Source organism: Schistosoma haematobium, chromosome 1 (genome assembly GCF_000699445.3).
Source record: "Schistosoma haematobium chromosome 1, whole genome shotgun sequence".
Lineage (NCBI taxonomy): Eukaryota > Metazoa > Platyhelminthes > Trematoda > Strigeidida > Schistosomatidae > Schistosoma > Schistosoma haematobium.
The window spans coordinates 56,764,988-56,782,467 of NC_067196.1; the positions used below are offsets into that span (position 1 = coordinate 56,764,988).

Consider the following 17,480-nt stretch of genomic DNA (forward strand, 5'->3'; position numbering starts at 1 on the left):
CCCTTCATTCCTACTGTTATTACAATTACTTTCCGTTTAAATTCCTGTTCTCTTCAATGCAATCTTCTAGACCTTGTGACGCCAGGTATTACACTTTTAGTTAGTTTTACGTACTACTTATGTATGTCACTATGAATAGCATACACCACACTACTACTACTCACTTGGTCACACTAAATCACTTAAAATTATCAATAGTTAGCACCTGGTTTTTTTTTCATTTGTAGTGGTGACTAAATTTTCACCGAGATCATTACGTAACTGATTAACATTTTCAAGTAACTTGACTGTTGGTCTGTATTTTCACATGCAACATAAATATTTGAAGACTCTACATCTTTCTATGTGAAACATTATATAAAGCAACTATTTTAAAAACAAAAACTAGAAAACATTCGCGTACAATTCCCAACTCGGCCTGCTTGAGCATCTGGGCTACCTGTTGCTGCCATCTGGATATTTCAACAAGTTATCTATTTTTGTTTGTTTTAATATATCATTATGTTTATCAATTGCATAACCTATTCTGCTGCGTTTCTGAAAAGTGTACAAACTTTCGTTGTCAAAGTTACAAAAAACTCAATAAGAGACAATGTGGTTGCTGGCAATATACAACGAAAAGAATGCACATTATTCAAATGTTCATTTACTGAACTGCTAACATCTAACTGGCGATCACTCGACATTTATCGCCAGAACCGACCAAGAAGAAAGAAACGGAAACTTGTTGAAACACTTTACGCTGAGAATTCTATATTGTACCGAAAATATAATATTGAATAAAGCTAATGATAATAATAATAATAAACTAATATGATAAATTTTTTATTTTGTTTGATTATCATTATAATTTACTAAAATTTAAATGTGAATATAAATTATAACATGGTAGTGCATGAGTACAACCATGCATGCACACAGACACACACACACACGAGAAAAAGTGTAATGAATTTCCAATTAATTCATTAGTTCATTTCATATTTATAGATGTATTGTCATCCTCTTCATCATTATTATCATTATCATAAGTAGAGCGTTTTTTGTAATCAGCTAATATAGCTTGCCGTTTTCTATAATCAGCTAAAACACGTTTAACTAAATATGACTGATCAATATGTGAATTTCTCGGAAGAATATCTTTTAAAAATTCTTGTCGTTGTTTCAACTGACTCTTCAAAGGATAAAGATGTTTAGTGAATTTCTCTTTAGTATTTAAATAATAATCAGTATTTAAATGATCTAAAAAGTATGAATTTGGTAATAAATTCATATGAGAAGTTTTATTAATTGTTGTAAATAACGGATTAGTTGGTTTATTGTTATTTTCATAGAATTTATCATTTGGATTGATATTTGTCAATAACTGTGAATATGTCATGGTAGCCTGAAATTAAGGGGAAAAGGAGAAGTAAATTAAAACAATTAAATAGATATGTTTAAATAATTTAACTATCAGTATGGGGTTGTGGAGATTATTAAGTTTTGGTTGAGATCATGAACCGATTGGTGTTAGACCACCATTAAATACCTTGAAGCACTGAACGGCCGTTTCGTCCTATTGTGAGACTCCTCAGCAGTGCACATTCTGATAATAATAATAATAATAATCATGTGCTCACTAGTGAATCGCTTCAATATGGATTTCCTGGAGTTTTGGTGAGAAGCAAAGACCAGTGGATTTCAACCGAGTCTGTTGTGAAATAGTAACTCACTGAAGACAATGGTGGATATATCGCTCAGTTTGGTGGATTAGTTGAAGTTAGACATTAACACCATTGGATGCCGGCTCAATGGTCTAGTGGTTAAGCGTTCGCGCGTGAGACCGATAGATCTTGGTTTCTAATTTCGTGGGGTGTGGTCGTGGGTGCACACTGCTGAGGAGTCATGCGATAGGACGAAATGGCCGTCCAGTGCTTCCAGGTTTTCAATGGTGGTCTAACATAAATCGGTTCATGATCTTAATCAAAAATAATTTAATTACTTGACTCAGTGAATATATAAACACAATCTTCTGTGTTTGCCTTTAGATGTGATAAATTACTGAAGCTTGAAATGAAAATGTAACTAGTACTAGGGTACGTAACTAGAGTATCGAACCAATCATTATCTAGGTCTGATTCTAGTTTTAATCAATTACTGTTTCATTAGACTGTTATACAAAAAAGAAATATCTACTTACATCAAGTTCATCATACTGATTGTTCTGTCAGATCATTCTGATTGATAGTTACACTTCTTGAGATGAAAATGACTATCTGATCAATATATGTTTCTAAAGGGAACCAATGATCTGTGTAAGGCGGTATTTAAAGATGTAACCAATTATCTTCAATAATATTACATGAAAATCACACTATTTGATTGATTGATGAATTTTAAAAAAGTAACCTACTGACTTAAAACTCCTTTATTTGTAGCTATAATAAACTATCCCGAAAAACCTGAAAATCATAGTTCCTATCTGGCGTGGGATCATGAGTATTTACTACTGATTAGTTTATGTGTTTTAAACAAACTTTCATGACTCATGTAGTATTTATGAATTCTCCAGTTTACTGTCCATTTCATTATGATCATAAATGCACTAGATTATAACAAGTTTTCTAGATAATCTTAGTTCAGAATGAAAACTAACTTTAATTCTTATAAAGTAGATAAATCGTAGATAATAGAGGAACCTGGGACACTAGCTTCGTCTTATTTTGAACTCGTCAGCTGAATTTAATTGCATTCCAATATTAATGTTCACTTTTGGACTTGAACCCCATAGCTTTCTTTTCAAATGTCACTGCGTTATCCACAAAGCTACTGAGTTAACTAATTAACCTAATGAATGCTAGTACATTCACTGTCAAGGGTGGATTACCGGAGTTCAAAAAGAGGATGAAATTCAAATTTCTGTTCAGTTTCTTAACACTTCATTATTTGTTCCGTAATTTTAATTTAACTGTATACATGCATTTGACAGTTAAGTGTACAAATAGAATGAGATGGACAAGTATGTCTATCCATTGATATAATTTTTAATAAGTAAGCAACGAATATAAAATTATTTACATGACTTATTTTAATATTTTTTGAAAATATAAAGGAATACAATTATATCGATAGATCCATCAAAAGGTTTTAAAAGTAAACCCTTCATTACAAACTTTACCGCTGTATCGAAGAGATTTCGAATGATTACAATTCGATAGCTAAAACCAGTCAAAATACAGCTTAGTCAATCAAAACTTGTTAAATGAATAAAAGAAAGGATAAAGAAAAAACAAATAACATGTCAAATGAGGAGCCTGAAGGTAGAGGGTTTGTTCCTTAGTGAGAGATGGTGACTACCCACTGCTAAAGAGCCTCAAACTAGAGTGAAGGAGCTCTCCAGTGTTTCTTGATTGTCAATAATTGTTTAACCATGGCCAGTTCATAATGTGAACTTTAAAAAATAATATACATACTAATTTATCCCAATTAAATATTGATATTATAACCCGTCAAACATTAGATTTTGCAAAACCTTGATCGCCGAAATGGTTAGTTTAATTTTGATTATTGAAACGTTCATAATCTTGTAATTCAAATCAATTGACATGATGATTCATGTCACGAACTACATACCATAGAAAGAGGACCCATAAAAAACAGTTTGTACTTAATTTATAATCATCAGACAAATCTGGTCACATTAAGATTTGATCTGTGTCAACGTGATATCAATCTTAGATGGGACAATGATTTCTGCTTCTAAATTGACTAACCAATTTCTTTTTTTGAATTCTGACTCACAGGTTTGAAAAATTTACACTGAAATACGAATAAAGTTTGGTAGATCAATTATATGAGGCAAAATAATTCTAGATTTAATATCTGTGTATCATTACTAACTATATTACTGTGTTACTATTTTATCTGTGACTCCAAAAATTACCTTATAAGTAGTTTACGATTCCTGTCATAGATTGATCATAATAATAATAATAGTTTTATCTACTAGAGTAATTATTTTTGCCAGAGAGAGAAGAGATAGATAGATAGACAAAGTTTCAATCATATAGTGATACACTGAAGTGAATGGAATAAAACACATTTTATAGTGAAAAGTACGTTAATTATCTTCGTAAATGTAAATTTATCAGAAATAATCGAAATATAACTAATACTACTTATTGATAACAAGTAATATGTGGAGTAAATCCAAAAATTCTAAATGAAGTCGAAAAACTAAAAAACACCGACAGTATAAGAACAATAAATAATACATTAATCACTCATTAATAAAAGAATCACACGATCAAAACCAGTGGTTATGAATTATTTAATTCACAACTCAAAGATATGTTTAGATTGATATTATGAATGGATCAATGTTAGATCACCATTGAGAACCTGGAAGCATTGTACGACCTTTCGTCCTAGTACGGGACTTATCATCAGTGCACATTCACGATCCCGCTCGTCGGATTTGAACCCAGGGCCTCCGGTCTCACGAGGGGACGCTTAATCTCTAGACTACTGAGCCGGCATCCAATGTTGTCAATGTCTAAATTCGACCAATCCACGATGATTTAAAGATATGTCAGTTCTACTTCACAACCATTAGTGGTTTCGTCAAAATCCCTGGGTATATGTATGAAAGAGGCGTAACATATACTACTTATTGATTGCTTGTAAAATATGCTTAACAATGCATTAGGAAAATAGATACAGAGAAGAGGAAGGAATAAAAAAAATTCCAAACGATTTACATAATTAGGTTAAGCCAGTTGATGAACTAACAACATAAAACAAAATGTTTTATTAAAGATTTTTAGTATACAATATTGTGGAGAATGTTTAAAATGGTAGTTGCTCACCATTATTTGACCTAATTTAGGAAACTGTTGAAAGCCATGAAATAAACGGGAAGGTTATTTCATTTATTTATCGACAACATGAGAACTTCACATCTATGATCCCACCAGAGATCGAATTCAAGCCTTATGCCAACCACTTAACTTTTGGCTTAGAAATCAATGAAAAACTATTATGTTCATATTTTTTTCAGATGTGTTTACTTTTATTATGTAGAGTTAAAAAGAGGAAATTAGAATGTGACCTACTTGCTTCTAATAACTTGGATGTTTAAATCGAGCATACTATACAATACCTGCGTGTATTTATCATTAATAATTATGTAAACTCTCTTAAGTTGTTATTGTACACAAACTGATATGTCAATTAATAATAATAGTGTTATTACTACTATTATCATTATTATTATATAGTGTAAGTATTTTAGAAAGTAAATAATGAACAATAACAAAGATTACACTAAAGAAACATTGATTGATATACTGAAATGTGATTAATAATCTGTTATGAACAAAAAGAAAACGCACTGTAACTTTACAAAAAATGACATAACAATTTGTTTATTTCCATACTTATCTTCTTTATTATAATTCTAAACAGTATGAATTTGTTTAAATGAAATAATGCTGAAGAAGAAGAAGAAACGTTTACTTTTCTTCAAAAGGTATTATTATTCATTAACGTCAATTATTCAGGTTTATATAAACAAAAATAATATTTCCTTCATAAAATCAACATTTCAGTTAACTTTTATTATAGTTGTCAATTATATTGTCTTTCAGGAAAAAGTAAAAAAAAATACATTTAGTCCTTTTCTATATGATTTAATAATGTGTTAGAATAACTAAGGTTTGAAAATAGTTTAGGGTTTCGTAATAATACATTATCATTATAGTAACTTATTCTCAGAATTATTGATTATCATTTATGAATGGACAATCGACAATAAAGTGAGAAGCTGATGAAGTATACTTTTCTCTATTTGTATATAATTTGTAACATAATATAATCATACTGATTAAATTTTTTTTTAAGTAGTATCTGGTTTTATAAATCAGTTTAACTTCTTAATTCATTCATCATGGATCTGATTACAGGAATCCTCGTATATATAAATATATAATTGTAGAGTGATTTATGTCTTTGTATTAGTTGAACCCATCAATTTGTTTAAGCTAATCAGTATGTACATGAATAAACGTAATAATTACTTTGACAAATTCTACAAATATTTCTTCGTATAATCTGATCCTTAAATAATACATAAAAGAGACATATAAATGACCTCATAAATTGACCGTTTATTTATCAAACAATTCAAATCCTATATTTTCTAATAAACACTGATTATTCGTAAAACTGTAAATGAATTTTTTTTTCTGAATTTTACGTTTATTCATGTACATACTAGTTAACTTTAATAAATTGATGGGTTCAATTAATGCAGAGAAAAAGGCCACCCTACAATTATATATGTTTATTTGAACTTTTACAAATAATCAGTGTTTATTAGGAAATATAGAATTTGAATTGTTTGATAAATAAATGGTCGACTTGTGAGGCCATATATCTGTCTCTGTCATGTATTATTATAGATATAAGTCTAAGAAAGCCTTCCTAAGACTGACCAGAACAGTATTGATAATACTGATTGAATATTTTAGATTAGGCATAGCAACTCACTACGGACAACAAAATACAATACATCAAGTTTTAGTAGTAAGATAGAAATCAACCTCATTAAAGCATCAATACAATCAGTAGTAGAAGTTCTATGTGAGACTAGTATGATATTTTAGTCTTTCGTATTATTATATTATAGACTTTTAGTCAATCTAGATAGCTTAGTAGAAGAAAGAGTAACGAGTATTTTAGTCAATTAAAAAACGTCTAAATCATGAGTCAAGTGAAGCCAGACCACCATGGAAAACCTGAAAGGATTGGACGGCCGTTTCGTCCTAGTATGGAACTCATAATTTCGACTATTGAAGTGACTGGAATCTCCACAAAACCCCTTCTGACAATAATCATCTGCTCACTAGTGATTGACTTCAAAAGGCATTTCCTGGAGTTCTAGTGAGAAGCCGTGTCCAGTGAAGTTCAACCAGGTCTGTTGTGAGATATCAGCTCACTAAAGATAATGGTGTATGGTGGCACGATTTCTTGGATTGGTTGAAGTTAGACATTAACACCGTTAGGTGCCGGCTCAGTGGTTTAATGGTTAGTCGCTCGCGCGCGAAACTGATAGGTCCCGGGTTCGGATCTCATGGGGGGGCGGGATCTTACATGTGCACTGCTGAGGAATCCCATACCAGGATGAAACGGCCGTCCAGTACTTCCAGTTTTTCCATGGTGGTCTAGCTTCAATTGACTCATGATTTCAACTATTGAAATTACTAAAATCTCCACAAAACCCCTTCTGATAATTAAAAAAAGGTTCAATTTGAAGTAATGTACCATGAAGTCAAAGTAATTGTCATTGTCATGTAACGAGCTAATTACTCTTACACATTTGATTATTCCCAACAAAATAATAATCTAGAAATTACTAGCTTAAATTAGAAATTCGATTTTAATCTAGAAAAATCTTAACATTAAACTAATTAAGCTGTTACAAAATTTTAAAATTTAAATTTATTATCAGTTTTCTCTGATATTAAAAGAAAATTTCTACAATATATAAACGAAATTTTTATACATCATGGAAATCTCTTTCTATTCACTTGGCGTAACTATAATATAAATGACAGTATGTAAATGGATTTCATTATGAATGTTGAATTGATGAGTTCAACTAAGAGAATACATTAAATTTTCCAAGTTTTTTTTTCCAAAATTTATAATAACTATGTAAAGAAGTACTTTACTCCCTTTTATCTACTTTACTAACAAGTGATGTTTTAGTGGCCGTGATCTGACTCCAAGTAGATCTTATGAATGATTGATTTCAAAATGTATATGTCGCCTATCCTAGTATATAACCATCGACTTAAATCGTGTTAGTCAATAGCAGAATTAAATAAGTCAAATAATGAGAATGGACTTTTGAATACATATATTTTGTATATGAAGCGAATGGAATAGAGCGAAGCAAAACGACGTGCAGTGGAGATGGAGGGTAAGCTAATTCAATTTAACCAAGCATCAAACAAAAATAAGTTACAGACATGTTATGAATGGGATAAGAAGTGTACACACACATATGCGCTCATATAAAAACAGTCAAGGTTGATAAGTGAGTAATTAACAAGGTTAAAATGTGACCCAAATAGAATGAAAAGATTGGCCTATCCGAAAGTGAGAATACGGTATATGGGCTTAACATAATAACCGACACTACCATGTAAACGACAACAACTAATTTAGAGAATTTCGATAGAACAATGAGAAGACGGAGTTGATCTGAAAAATATGATGTATTTGCGCTACACAATTCGAACAGTCTGGTCACACATATACTTGTCAGGGCGTTTTATATGAAAATTAATAAAGGTCAATTAAAGAACATTTATTCTGTTTGGATACAATCATTTATTTCGACTGCTGAGATCATGAGTCGATTGAAGCTAGACCACCATAGAAAACCTGAAAGCGCCGGACGGTCGTTTTGTCCTATTGTGGGACTCCTCAGCAGTGCTCATCCACACTCCCGCCTCGCGGGATTCAAACCCAGGACGACCTACTGGTCTCACGCGCGAGCACTTAACCTCTAGACCACTGAGCCGGCATCCAACGGTGTTAATGTCTAGCTTCAATCAATCCACGAAATCGCACCACCGTAATCCATTGTCTTTAGTTAACTGATATCTCACAACTGACCCGGTTGTCAACCAGTTAATTTATGAGTAAATAGTTGTTTCAAATAGGTTTATTTTTCATTTATCTGTAAGTGTTTGAATATTCTCAGTATTGGTGTTAAGGTCTGCAAGTGATCAGTCTATTTCAGTATACGTACACCCTGAGCGAGTTCCATTGATACAGGCATTAGTCACAAGCAATTTTAAGTAGAGTTAGGTAGTAACTAGCGATGGAGTCTAGGACACCGACAACAAGATTCAAAATGACTTATAATTCATCTCTGTTGCACAAATCAGTAACCAACCGAACTTAGTAGCTAATTGGATAACACACTGGTGTCTAAAGCGAGAACCACTGGGTTTCATTTTCAGAGTAAACATCAACACTGATGCATAGGTACATTCAGCCAACGCGCCTCAAACAATACGAAACGAGCGTCTTATATTTCAATGTTAACCACTATCCAGTTCTCCTGAAAAAGTTGTTAATCAATTTAATAGTGCTATAACCTAAGACAGTCGAATATTATGATAGAAATTTCCTGAAAAATGTTAATAATAACAACTCAACTGTTCATTTTTAAAAAAGGACATTTCCTTTGCAATTACAAACGTTATAGATAAAATGTATAATAGAAAATAAAGGGCTATAAATGGATGAAGAGTATGTTAGTAAACTTTTTGGTGAATAATGACAAGATTCGGAGGTATAGGGAATACTGTAGAGAGAAGTTTAGGTTAGTATGTCGTATGAAATAAGGAGTTGTTACAAAGAAATCGACGTAACGCAATCGTGTCCTGGATAAAGCTGAGGTAGAGGCAAAAATATAATCAGTTAAATAAAATATCGAGCTTTTTCACCAATAAAAGCGATACATTAAATTGTAGCTAATACATCAGTAAATTTATCACATTTAGTGTTAGCTTAACCTCAGTTCGTGATTTGGCTGAATCACGTCATCTGGTGCGCACAATGTGGGCATCAGATAACCTTGCCAAACCCAACTTCACTGGATGGATCATCTGAATAAAAAATGACTGTTAGAAAAAAAGAATTTCATTTTGAATGTTAATGAATTAGATAACGACAATTTTTTTTTCAACTTTGAATCGAGAATTGTTGGAGCTGCGTGATTAATGATTCGCTGATGGAACAATTAAGACCTCATCACCTTAATTTATTCAGAGTCCCACAATTCATGTTATGGAATTCAATATGATTATTCTCCTGGTTTACATTCAAGTGAGTGGTAAAAGTACGAATTCATGTATGCCCAACTTCAATAAACTAAACGAACAGTGCCTGATTATAAATCCATCAGCTGTCATGACTGATTACGAACATTCAGCTTTACTACGATTTCAAAACTATATCCAAATGCAGTACCACGAGGTTTGTTCTTCCACCTGACCCAATATGTACATAGGAGGTTACAATAACTAGTTAACTTTCAACAACGAATAAAAATTTTGATTTGTTAACCCATCAGTTGCCAGAATTATTTTCTGTATTGGTTGTAGGTGTCGTACTTTCATTTCTCTCGAAGAATGGAAAATTTAAACTAATCACGTGTTATTTCGAGAACACCTGGATTGAGCAACCTAAAACATTTGATGATCGCATAGATTTAGTATTCCAAACTAGACTGTTCCGTGGTGGAAAATCTTAAAATGAACAATACGATGAAGGCATGGTATGGAAGCTTTAGACAATTAATTAATGCTTTATAAAATGAACAAAATTTTAAAAAGTTGAAAATCGAACACTTCGTTGTTGAGATCCATTAACGGTATGGAAAAAAAGAAATACAAAGAGGTAGTAATGCGTATTACACTGGTCATATAAGATTATAGAAACAGATCTATTCTACCGTTGATGCAAAATAGCACATGATTTAAACATGAATATATTAGACACAGTGTTATAAAACTCTACAGATGTAAATAGTATATAAATTACATAAATCAATCGTCCTTTTAATGATGACTTAGTTTATGATATTTACTCAGTTAATATATTAGTAACATTATTTTATTACATGGTTAAATTGCTCCTTTGATGTTCATCTTTATTAAATTAAGCCCTTATTCACTCTCTCTTTTAATGTTCGTTCTTTTTAAAATACACAGTGGTTGGAGTAAATTGTTACTAAGATATCTGTATGTTTTGGATCGATTTTTATCATGGATTAATGATAATAAGTGTGTTTCAAAATGTAACTTATTACCTGTTCAATGACCGTGTACTTATTTAACAGATTTCTCAATCGAAAAACCTTTTGTTAAAGAAAATATTTGTTTTACAGAAGTTAAATTTATCAGATTAACTGATGATATGATTAAACTAAATCCGTTGAGTGAGAGATAATACTCATACTTATCAATATACAATTCCAAGAGTAAAAATAGCTCCTTGTCTGTATTACAATTTACACCAAAGTTGCTTTAATAAAAAAGATTCAAATGGTTCTCAAAAACGTTTTGTTTAGTAGTGAGTAATATACATATTTTTATTGCTAGTTTTAAATCACTTATCAACTAGTAATATTTTGCTTCAATGCATATTTCATACTACTAAAAAAGAAGGAAATGAATTTATTCCTGGGATATTCTAGTTAACATCTCTTTATGTTTAATCTTTCACATATATTTTCCATATTGTGAATTGGAACAACGTGTATAAGCGAACAATATTGTTTTCGATTAGATCCTCATCAGGGTTCACTCTAATATACAATAATATTTATATTCATATACGAAATTATTAAACCAATTAAGGCAGTTTATGAGTCAGTGATAATAGTGGAATGGATTACATAAATAAATATAATAAGTAGAAAGTAAAAATTAATAGTGTAATGACAGGTGTACTAGTTGTGTTAAGAATAATAAAGGCTTGAATCAATGTTTCACGATGGGAAACAGGTCGATGACTTGAAAAATATAGATGCTGAAATAACATTCATAAAAACTATAAGATTGCGTAGTAAGAAGTGCTCAGATAATTGGATAATGAAGTATATATTTGAAAAAAGGAGGAGAAGTAAAATAATAATAAAATCTTCTATCAAGGTCAATTCACCAAGAAGGAGATAAAGGTGTTGCGAATTTCTTATGAATACAAAGACTTGGATTGTTTACTCGAATTCCTACAGCTTCTGCTATATGTAAGAGACAAAATCGAACTCCATAAGGAGAACTACTAGGAATACGATAAACCACTTTAAATGACCTATTTCTATCTACTACATGACCATTATCGATCAAATGTGATAGAACAAAGTTGCGTATTGTTATGATGATACCCTTCCCTAACCACCAAGAGAGCTGTTCACTAACTTGTTGACTCAGTTTTCTGGTTGGGCACCTATTATAGCTTTCCTCATAGGAGAAGCGGACATCGTAGATACACATATATATTCTGTTGTCAACTAATTAATTCATATGAAGTAACTATATTAAATTTAAAAATTAATTATCAGGTATGTACCACACCAATGATATATATTAATAAGCATATTGCAATATAATTTCAGAACAAACATAATAGGATTTCTTAGTAATAATTACATAATTTTCAGACAATATTAATTTCTAGAGATTAAGCGTTCAAGTGCGAGACTGATAGGTCCTGGGTTCGGATCTCACGGGGGGGCGGGATCGTGGGCGCGCACTGCTGAGGAGTCCTACAATAAGATAAAACGAACATCCAGTGCTTCCAGGTTTTCCATGGTGGTCTAACTTCAAATGACTCATGATCTCAACTATTGAAATATTAATTTCGTAAATTTTTTTACTATATAAAAACATTTGATACACAACTACTAAAAATAAGAAATAAACACTAAACAGACGTTTCATTTTAGTTTAAGGCATCGTAAAAATGGTCCAGTACAACTTACACAAAAAACAATATTAAGCATAGAATATTTAAGTCACTTGTAATAACAAGCATAATACATTTACATGGATGAGTTAAAATTCAATCATCCATTTCTTTTTCTCTCATCAGGTTATTGTTAGTTCATAGTCATTAAGTCTTTATTCATATGTTCATTTCATTAAATAATATCCCTTTAAAAAGAAATAAAGATAACTGAACGAAGGAAATGTTCTTTTTAACTATATTATTTACCTTAGCTGTACAGTTATATTTATAGTAAACTTTTATAATTAGTAGTCAATGATAAAATAGTATGGTGTTATATCATTTAACAAAAAGTTATCAGCAATAATCCAAGTATTAGATATCAAATATATAATCTGTAGTTTGAAAAAAGATATTACGCAATTTTTAGAAAAAAAAATTAAAGATTAAAGTAATATCAATGGTTAAGATCATGAGTCAGTTGAAGCTAAACCACCATGGAAAACCTGGAAGCACTGGATGGCCTTTTCGTCCTAGTATGGGACTCCTCAGCAGAGCGCACCCACGACCTGGCCCCCTGCGAGATTCAAACCCAGGACCTACTGGTTTCGCTCACGAGCACTTAACCACTAGACCACTGAGCCGGCATCCAACGGTGTTAATGTCTAACTTCGAGATCGTGGATGCACACTGCTGAGGAGTCCCATACTAAGACGAAAAGGCCGTCCAGTGCTTCCAGGTTTTCCATGGTGGTCTAGCTTCAACTGACTCACGATCTTAACCACTGAAATTGCTACAATCTCCACAAAACCCATCTGATATTAAAGTAATACTTCATTTATCGATTTTATGGGGAAAAGCAGTAAATAATAAATAACCAGAAGGGGTTTTGTGGAGATTTTGTAGAAATTTCAATCGTGGAAATCGTTAGTCAATTAAAGCTACACCACCATAAATAATAAATAAATAAATAAACAAATATATTTGACTTACAAGAATAACAATAAACAAATTAACAACTATTTTGTTCATTCTAATTATTCTTTTCGGTTTTCTATTTGCTCACACAATACTAAATGTATTATTAATATATAAATAAGTGATCAACAATAAAATCAAAAAAGAGGGAATTCAAAAATTCCTTTCCGTTTTCAAAATTAAGTCCAATTAATTTCTTCTTCTTCTGATTTTTTTACTCTAAAATACAGTAAAATTTCATTCATAAATAGTTTTACTTATATTTCAATGATCAACAAATAATTTATTATTTCAATATCCAATTTGATTGAATAATAAAATGAAACATTTTCTAATTAAATGATTGGTTCTTCCCAAATGAAGTAGTCATAAATAATAACGAATGAATAAAGAAGTAAATTAGATAAATAAAGTAAGTATGTAAACATGGAAACATACAAAAAAAATTTACATGAAGTAACTGATCAATTGGAATGGAATTCATCACTCTAAATCAACTGCATTGACTATGAAAAAGCATTTGATAGCATGGACAGAACAACACTATGGAAGCTTCTCCGACACTACCGCGTACCTGAGAAGATAGTCAATATCATACAGAATTCCTATGATGGATTAAACTGCGAAATTGTGCATGGAGGACAGTTGACAAGCTCCTTCGAAGTGAAGACCGGTGTCAGGTAAGGTTGCTTGCTCCCACCCTTTCTCTTTCTCCTGGTGATCGACTGGATCATGAAGACGTCAACATCTGAAGGTAAGCGCGGGATACAATGGTCATCTAAGATGCAGTTGGATGATCTAGACATCGCAGACGCAACAACAAATGCAGGAGAAAACGAGCAGGGTAGCAGCAGCCTCAGCAGCAGTAAGTCTCAACATACACAAACGGAAAAGCAAGATTCTCCGATACACCACAACATGCACCAACCACATCACAATTGACGGAGAAGATCTAGTAGATGTAAAAACCTTTACGTATTTGGGCAGCATCATTGATGAACACGGTGGATCTGATTCAGATGTGAAAGCGTGGATCGGCAAAGCAAGAACAGTGTATTTACAACTGAAGGACATCTGGAACTCAAAACAACTGTCGACCAACACCAAGATCAGGATTTTCAATACAAATGTCAAGACAGTTCTACTGTATAGGGCGGAAACCTGGAGAACTACGAAAACCATCATCCAGAAGATACAGGTGTTTATTAACAGTTGTCTATATAAAATACTTCGGATCCGTTGGCCAGACACTATTAGCAACAACAAACTTTTGGGGAGAACAAACCAGATCCCAGTGGAGGGAGAAATCAGGAAGAAGCACTGGAAGTGGATAGGACACACATTGAAGAAAGCACCCAACTGCGTCACAAGTTGAGCCCTCACATGGAATCCTCAAGGCCAAAGGAGGTAAGGAAGACCAGAGAACACATTACGTCGACAAATGGAGACAAATATGAGAAAAATGAACACAAATTGGATAAAACTAGAAAAGAAGGATTAGGACAGAGTGGGTTGGAGAATGCTGGTCGGCGGCCTATGCTCCATTGGGAGTAACAGGCGTAAGTAAGTAACTGATCGATTGAAGTCCTAAATAAAAATGGGAAGATACAAGTTAAAAAACATCAAGTGAATTTAAACTTCACCTCATTACACAAGCAGGTGGCTATCAAAACTCAGTAGCTAAATGGATAATGTGATAGTGTTTGAAGCAAACGGTACAGGGTTCGAGTCCCCGGAGTGAATATCAACTCTGAAATGCAGGTAAATCCAGCTGATGAGTCCTGGATAGGACGAAACGCGCGTCCGGGAATCCACTGTTAGCCACTACCCATCTTTGCTTAAAAATACATGAAAAACGGTTTAATTTTTTTGTAAAAAAATAATATTGATAGGGGGAAATTTTAATTAATTGATAGGTTAACAACTGTTCGACAATATTTTTCAAAGTAAGCGGTTTAGTTTTCCCTTTCTATAAATTGTTACAATTCGTATTCATGTTGTTTTTTGTAGATAGTTTTTGTCAACTGTAGGTTCATGATTAGATCTTTCACGAGGTCATGACGGAGCACTGCTTAACAAGTGCTATAACACAAAAATATCTATTTAGCTTTCTCTTTCCCTCTTATTTTTAATGGTATTTAAGTTGGTACAGATGTGCGACGAACACCAAATTTAATTTAAATTGACCTTCACTGATTTTCCAGTTAGTAATTGTTACTGTTACTTTGGAAGTGTAAAGTTTATTCAAATGAACAGTCTAATTAAATGCTTTTTATATGTATTTTGTGATACTGTGTGTAGTAGCAGTATTAATGATACGTGTTCCATTTTGCCTTTGGGTGAATCATAGTATAGATATTTGCTGGAGTCTACATTGGGATTTGTCCCCAACACCTAGAGTTCCAAGACCTACAGAGATTGTGATAAAGCTATTGGGTTATGGTCTATCATCTTTTAAAGCAATAAGTCTCTTTGATAAATTTGAATAATGCAATGAGAATATGAAGTTTATAAGAACTATGTGATATCAGATTAGCGTAACTCAATTCGAACAATCTGATCACATATATACTTGTTAGGAAGTTTGTCTATAGATAATAAAAGGTCAACCAGACAAATTAGTAAGTAAGAGGAAATTAAGCTAATCAGGAAAACAGTATAAAAGACAGCATGATTTCATTTAGATTGATTTGTTTGGTTATCTTTGTTTCTTCTTAAACTTCAGTTTGTCTAGTTGACTTTTTATTTTACATATAAGAATTTTTTCACAAGTACACGAAGTTAAGCGAAGAACTCGCATTCCTTTGGAAAACTGTGGCTTAAAACGGCTATCCAAGCCGCTACATAGAAAAGAATATGAAAAAGGAAGTCGGGACAAGGAATCCGGTAATTCCGTTTCAAAGAAATACCTTTATATGAATCTGGAATTTAAACGTGACCGAAATTCTGTTAACGGCAGCGATGAAAACGACGTTCTATCCAGAAAAGCTACAAATAGTGCTCACTAATAGAAATCTGTTTTTGGCATCTGTACAGGAAAGGCTTCTCCGTCTTGTCGATCAAGGTTTTCAATGGTGGTCTAGCTTAGATCGACCCATGAATTCAACTATTAAAATTACTACAATTTCGATAAACTCCCATTCTGATAATAATCATCACGTACTCACTAATGACTGGCTTCAAGATTGATTTTCTGGAGTTCTGTTAAGAAACCATGACCAGTGAAGTACAATTCATAGCTGGTAGAGACAGGTTCCAACCTCAGACAATGGAGGAATGGTTGTGCAAGATCATGTATCGATTGAAGTTAAACATAAAGACCATTAGATGCCGGCTCAGTGGTCTAGTGTTCGCGCGAGGCCGAAGGTCTATGAGTTCGAGTCCCACATGCGGGATCGTGGATGAGCACTGCTGAGGAGTCCCATACTAGGGCGAAACGGCAGTCCAGTGCTTCCAGGTTTCCAATGGTGGTCTAGCTTAGATAGACTCATGAATTCAACTATTAATAATGTATAATTGTAATACTAAAATATCGCAGATTAGTTTCTGCCAGAATAATAGTGCATGCAAAATAAATAGATTGGATAAACATAGAGTCTAATCACTTGTTAACGAACATTCGCCAAGTAGTTGCTAGTTAAATACCCTCTTTACTATCTGGGTTGCTCTTATTATCTCGTATATACGGTGCTTGTGCTGCCAATGTTTCTTTATGTGTGTCTAAACCTTTCTAAAGCATTTTGGTCCCTATGAAATCGATATTGTGTTCTATTTCTAACACACGTAACGCTATCGCCGACTTATTCTCAAGTTTCTTCGGATCAACCGCTGATTTGAGAAAATTTCCAAATATTGTTTGTGTTCCTTCAACCTCACATTCAATTGTCTTGAAGTTTCTCCTGCATATACTGCATTACGATCTCATAGACAACATTTTGTTGCTTTTCCTTTAAAAACCTATCCTTAAATTTCACTAATGCTGATTTCAA

The 17,480-nt window shown here is 32.6% G+C and overlaps 1 protein-coding gene across 1 annotated transcript; it reads right to left on the reverse strand.

Annotated features, from left to right (window-relative positions):
• Positions 1–743: 743 nt before the first annotated feature.
• On the reverse strand, positions 744–13,776 carry MS3_00001678 (uncharacterized protein). The gene is made up of 3 exons (XM_012938364.2): positions 13,749–13,776; positions 13,507–13,710; positions 744–1,387 (listed from the first exon to the last, which is right to left on the reverse strand). Exons 2-3 carry the CDS (start codon positions 13,543–13,545, stop codon positions 974–976), a joined length of 453 nt encoding a protein of 150 aa, XP_012793818.2. The 5' UTR covers positions 13,546–13,710; positions 13,749–13,776; the 3' UTR covers positions 744–973.
• Between the last annotated feature and the right edge of the window lie 3,704 nt (positions 13,777–17,480).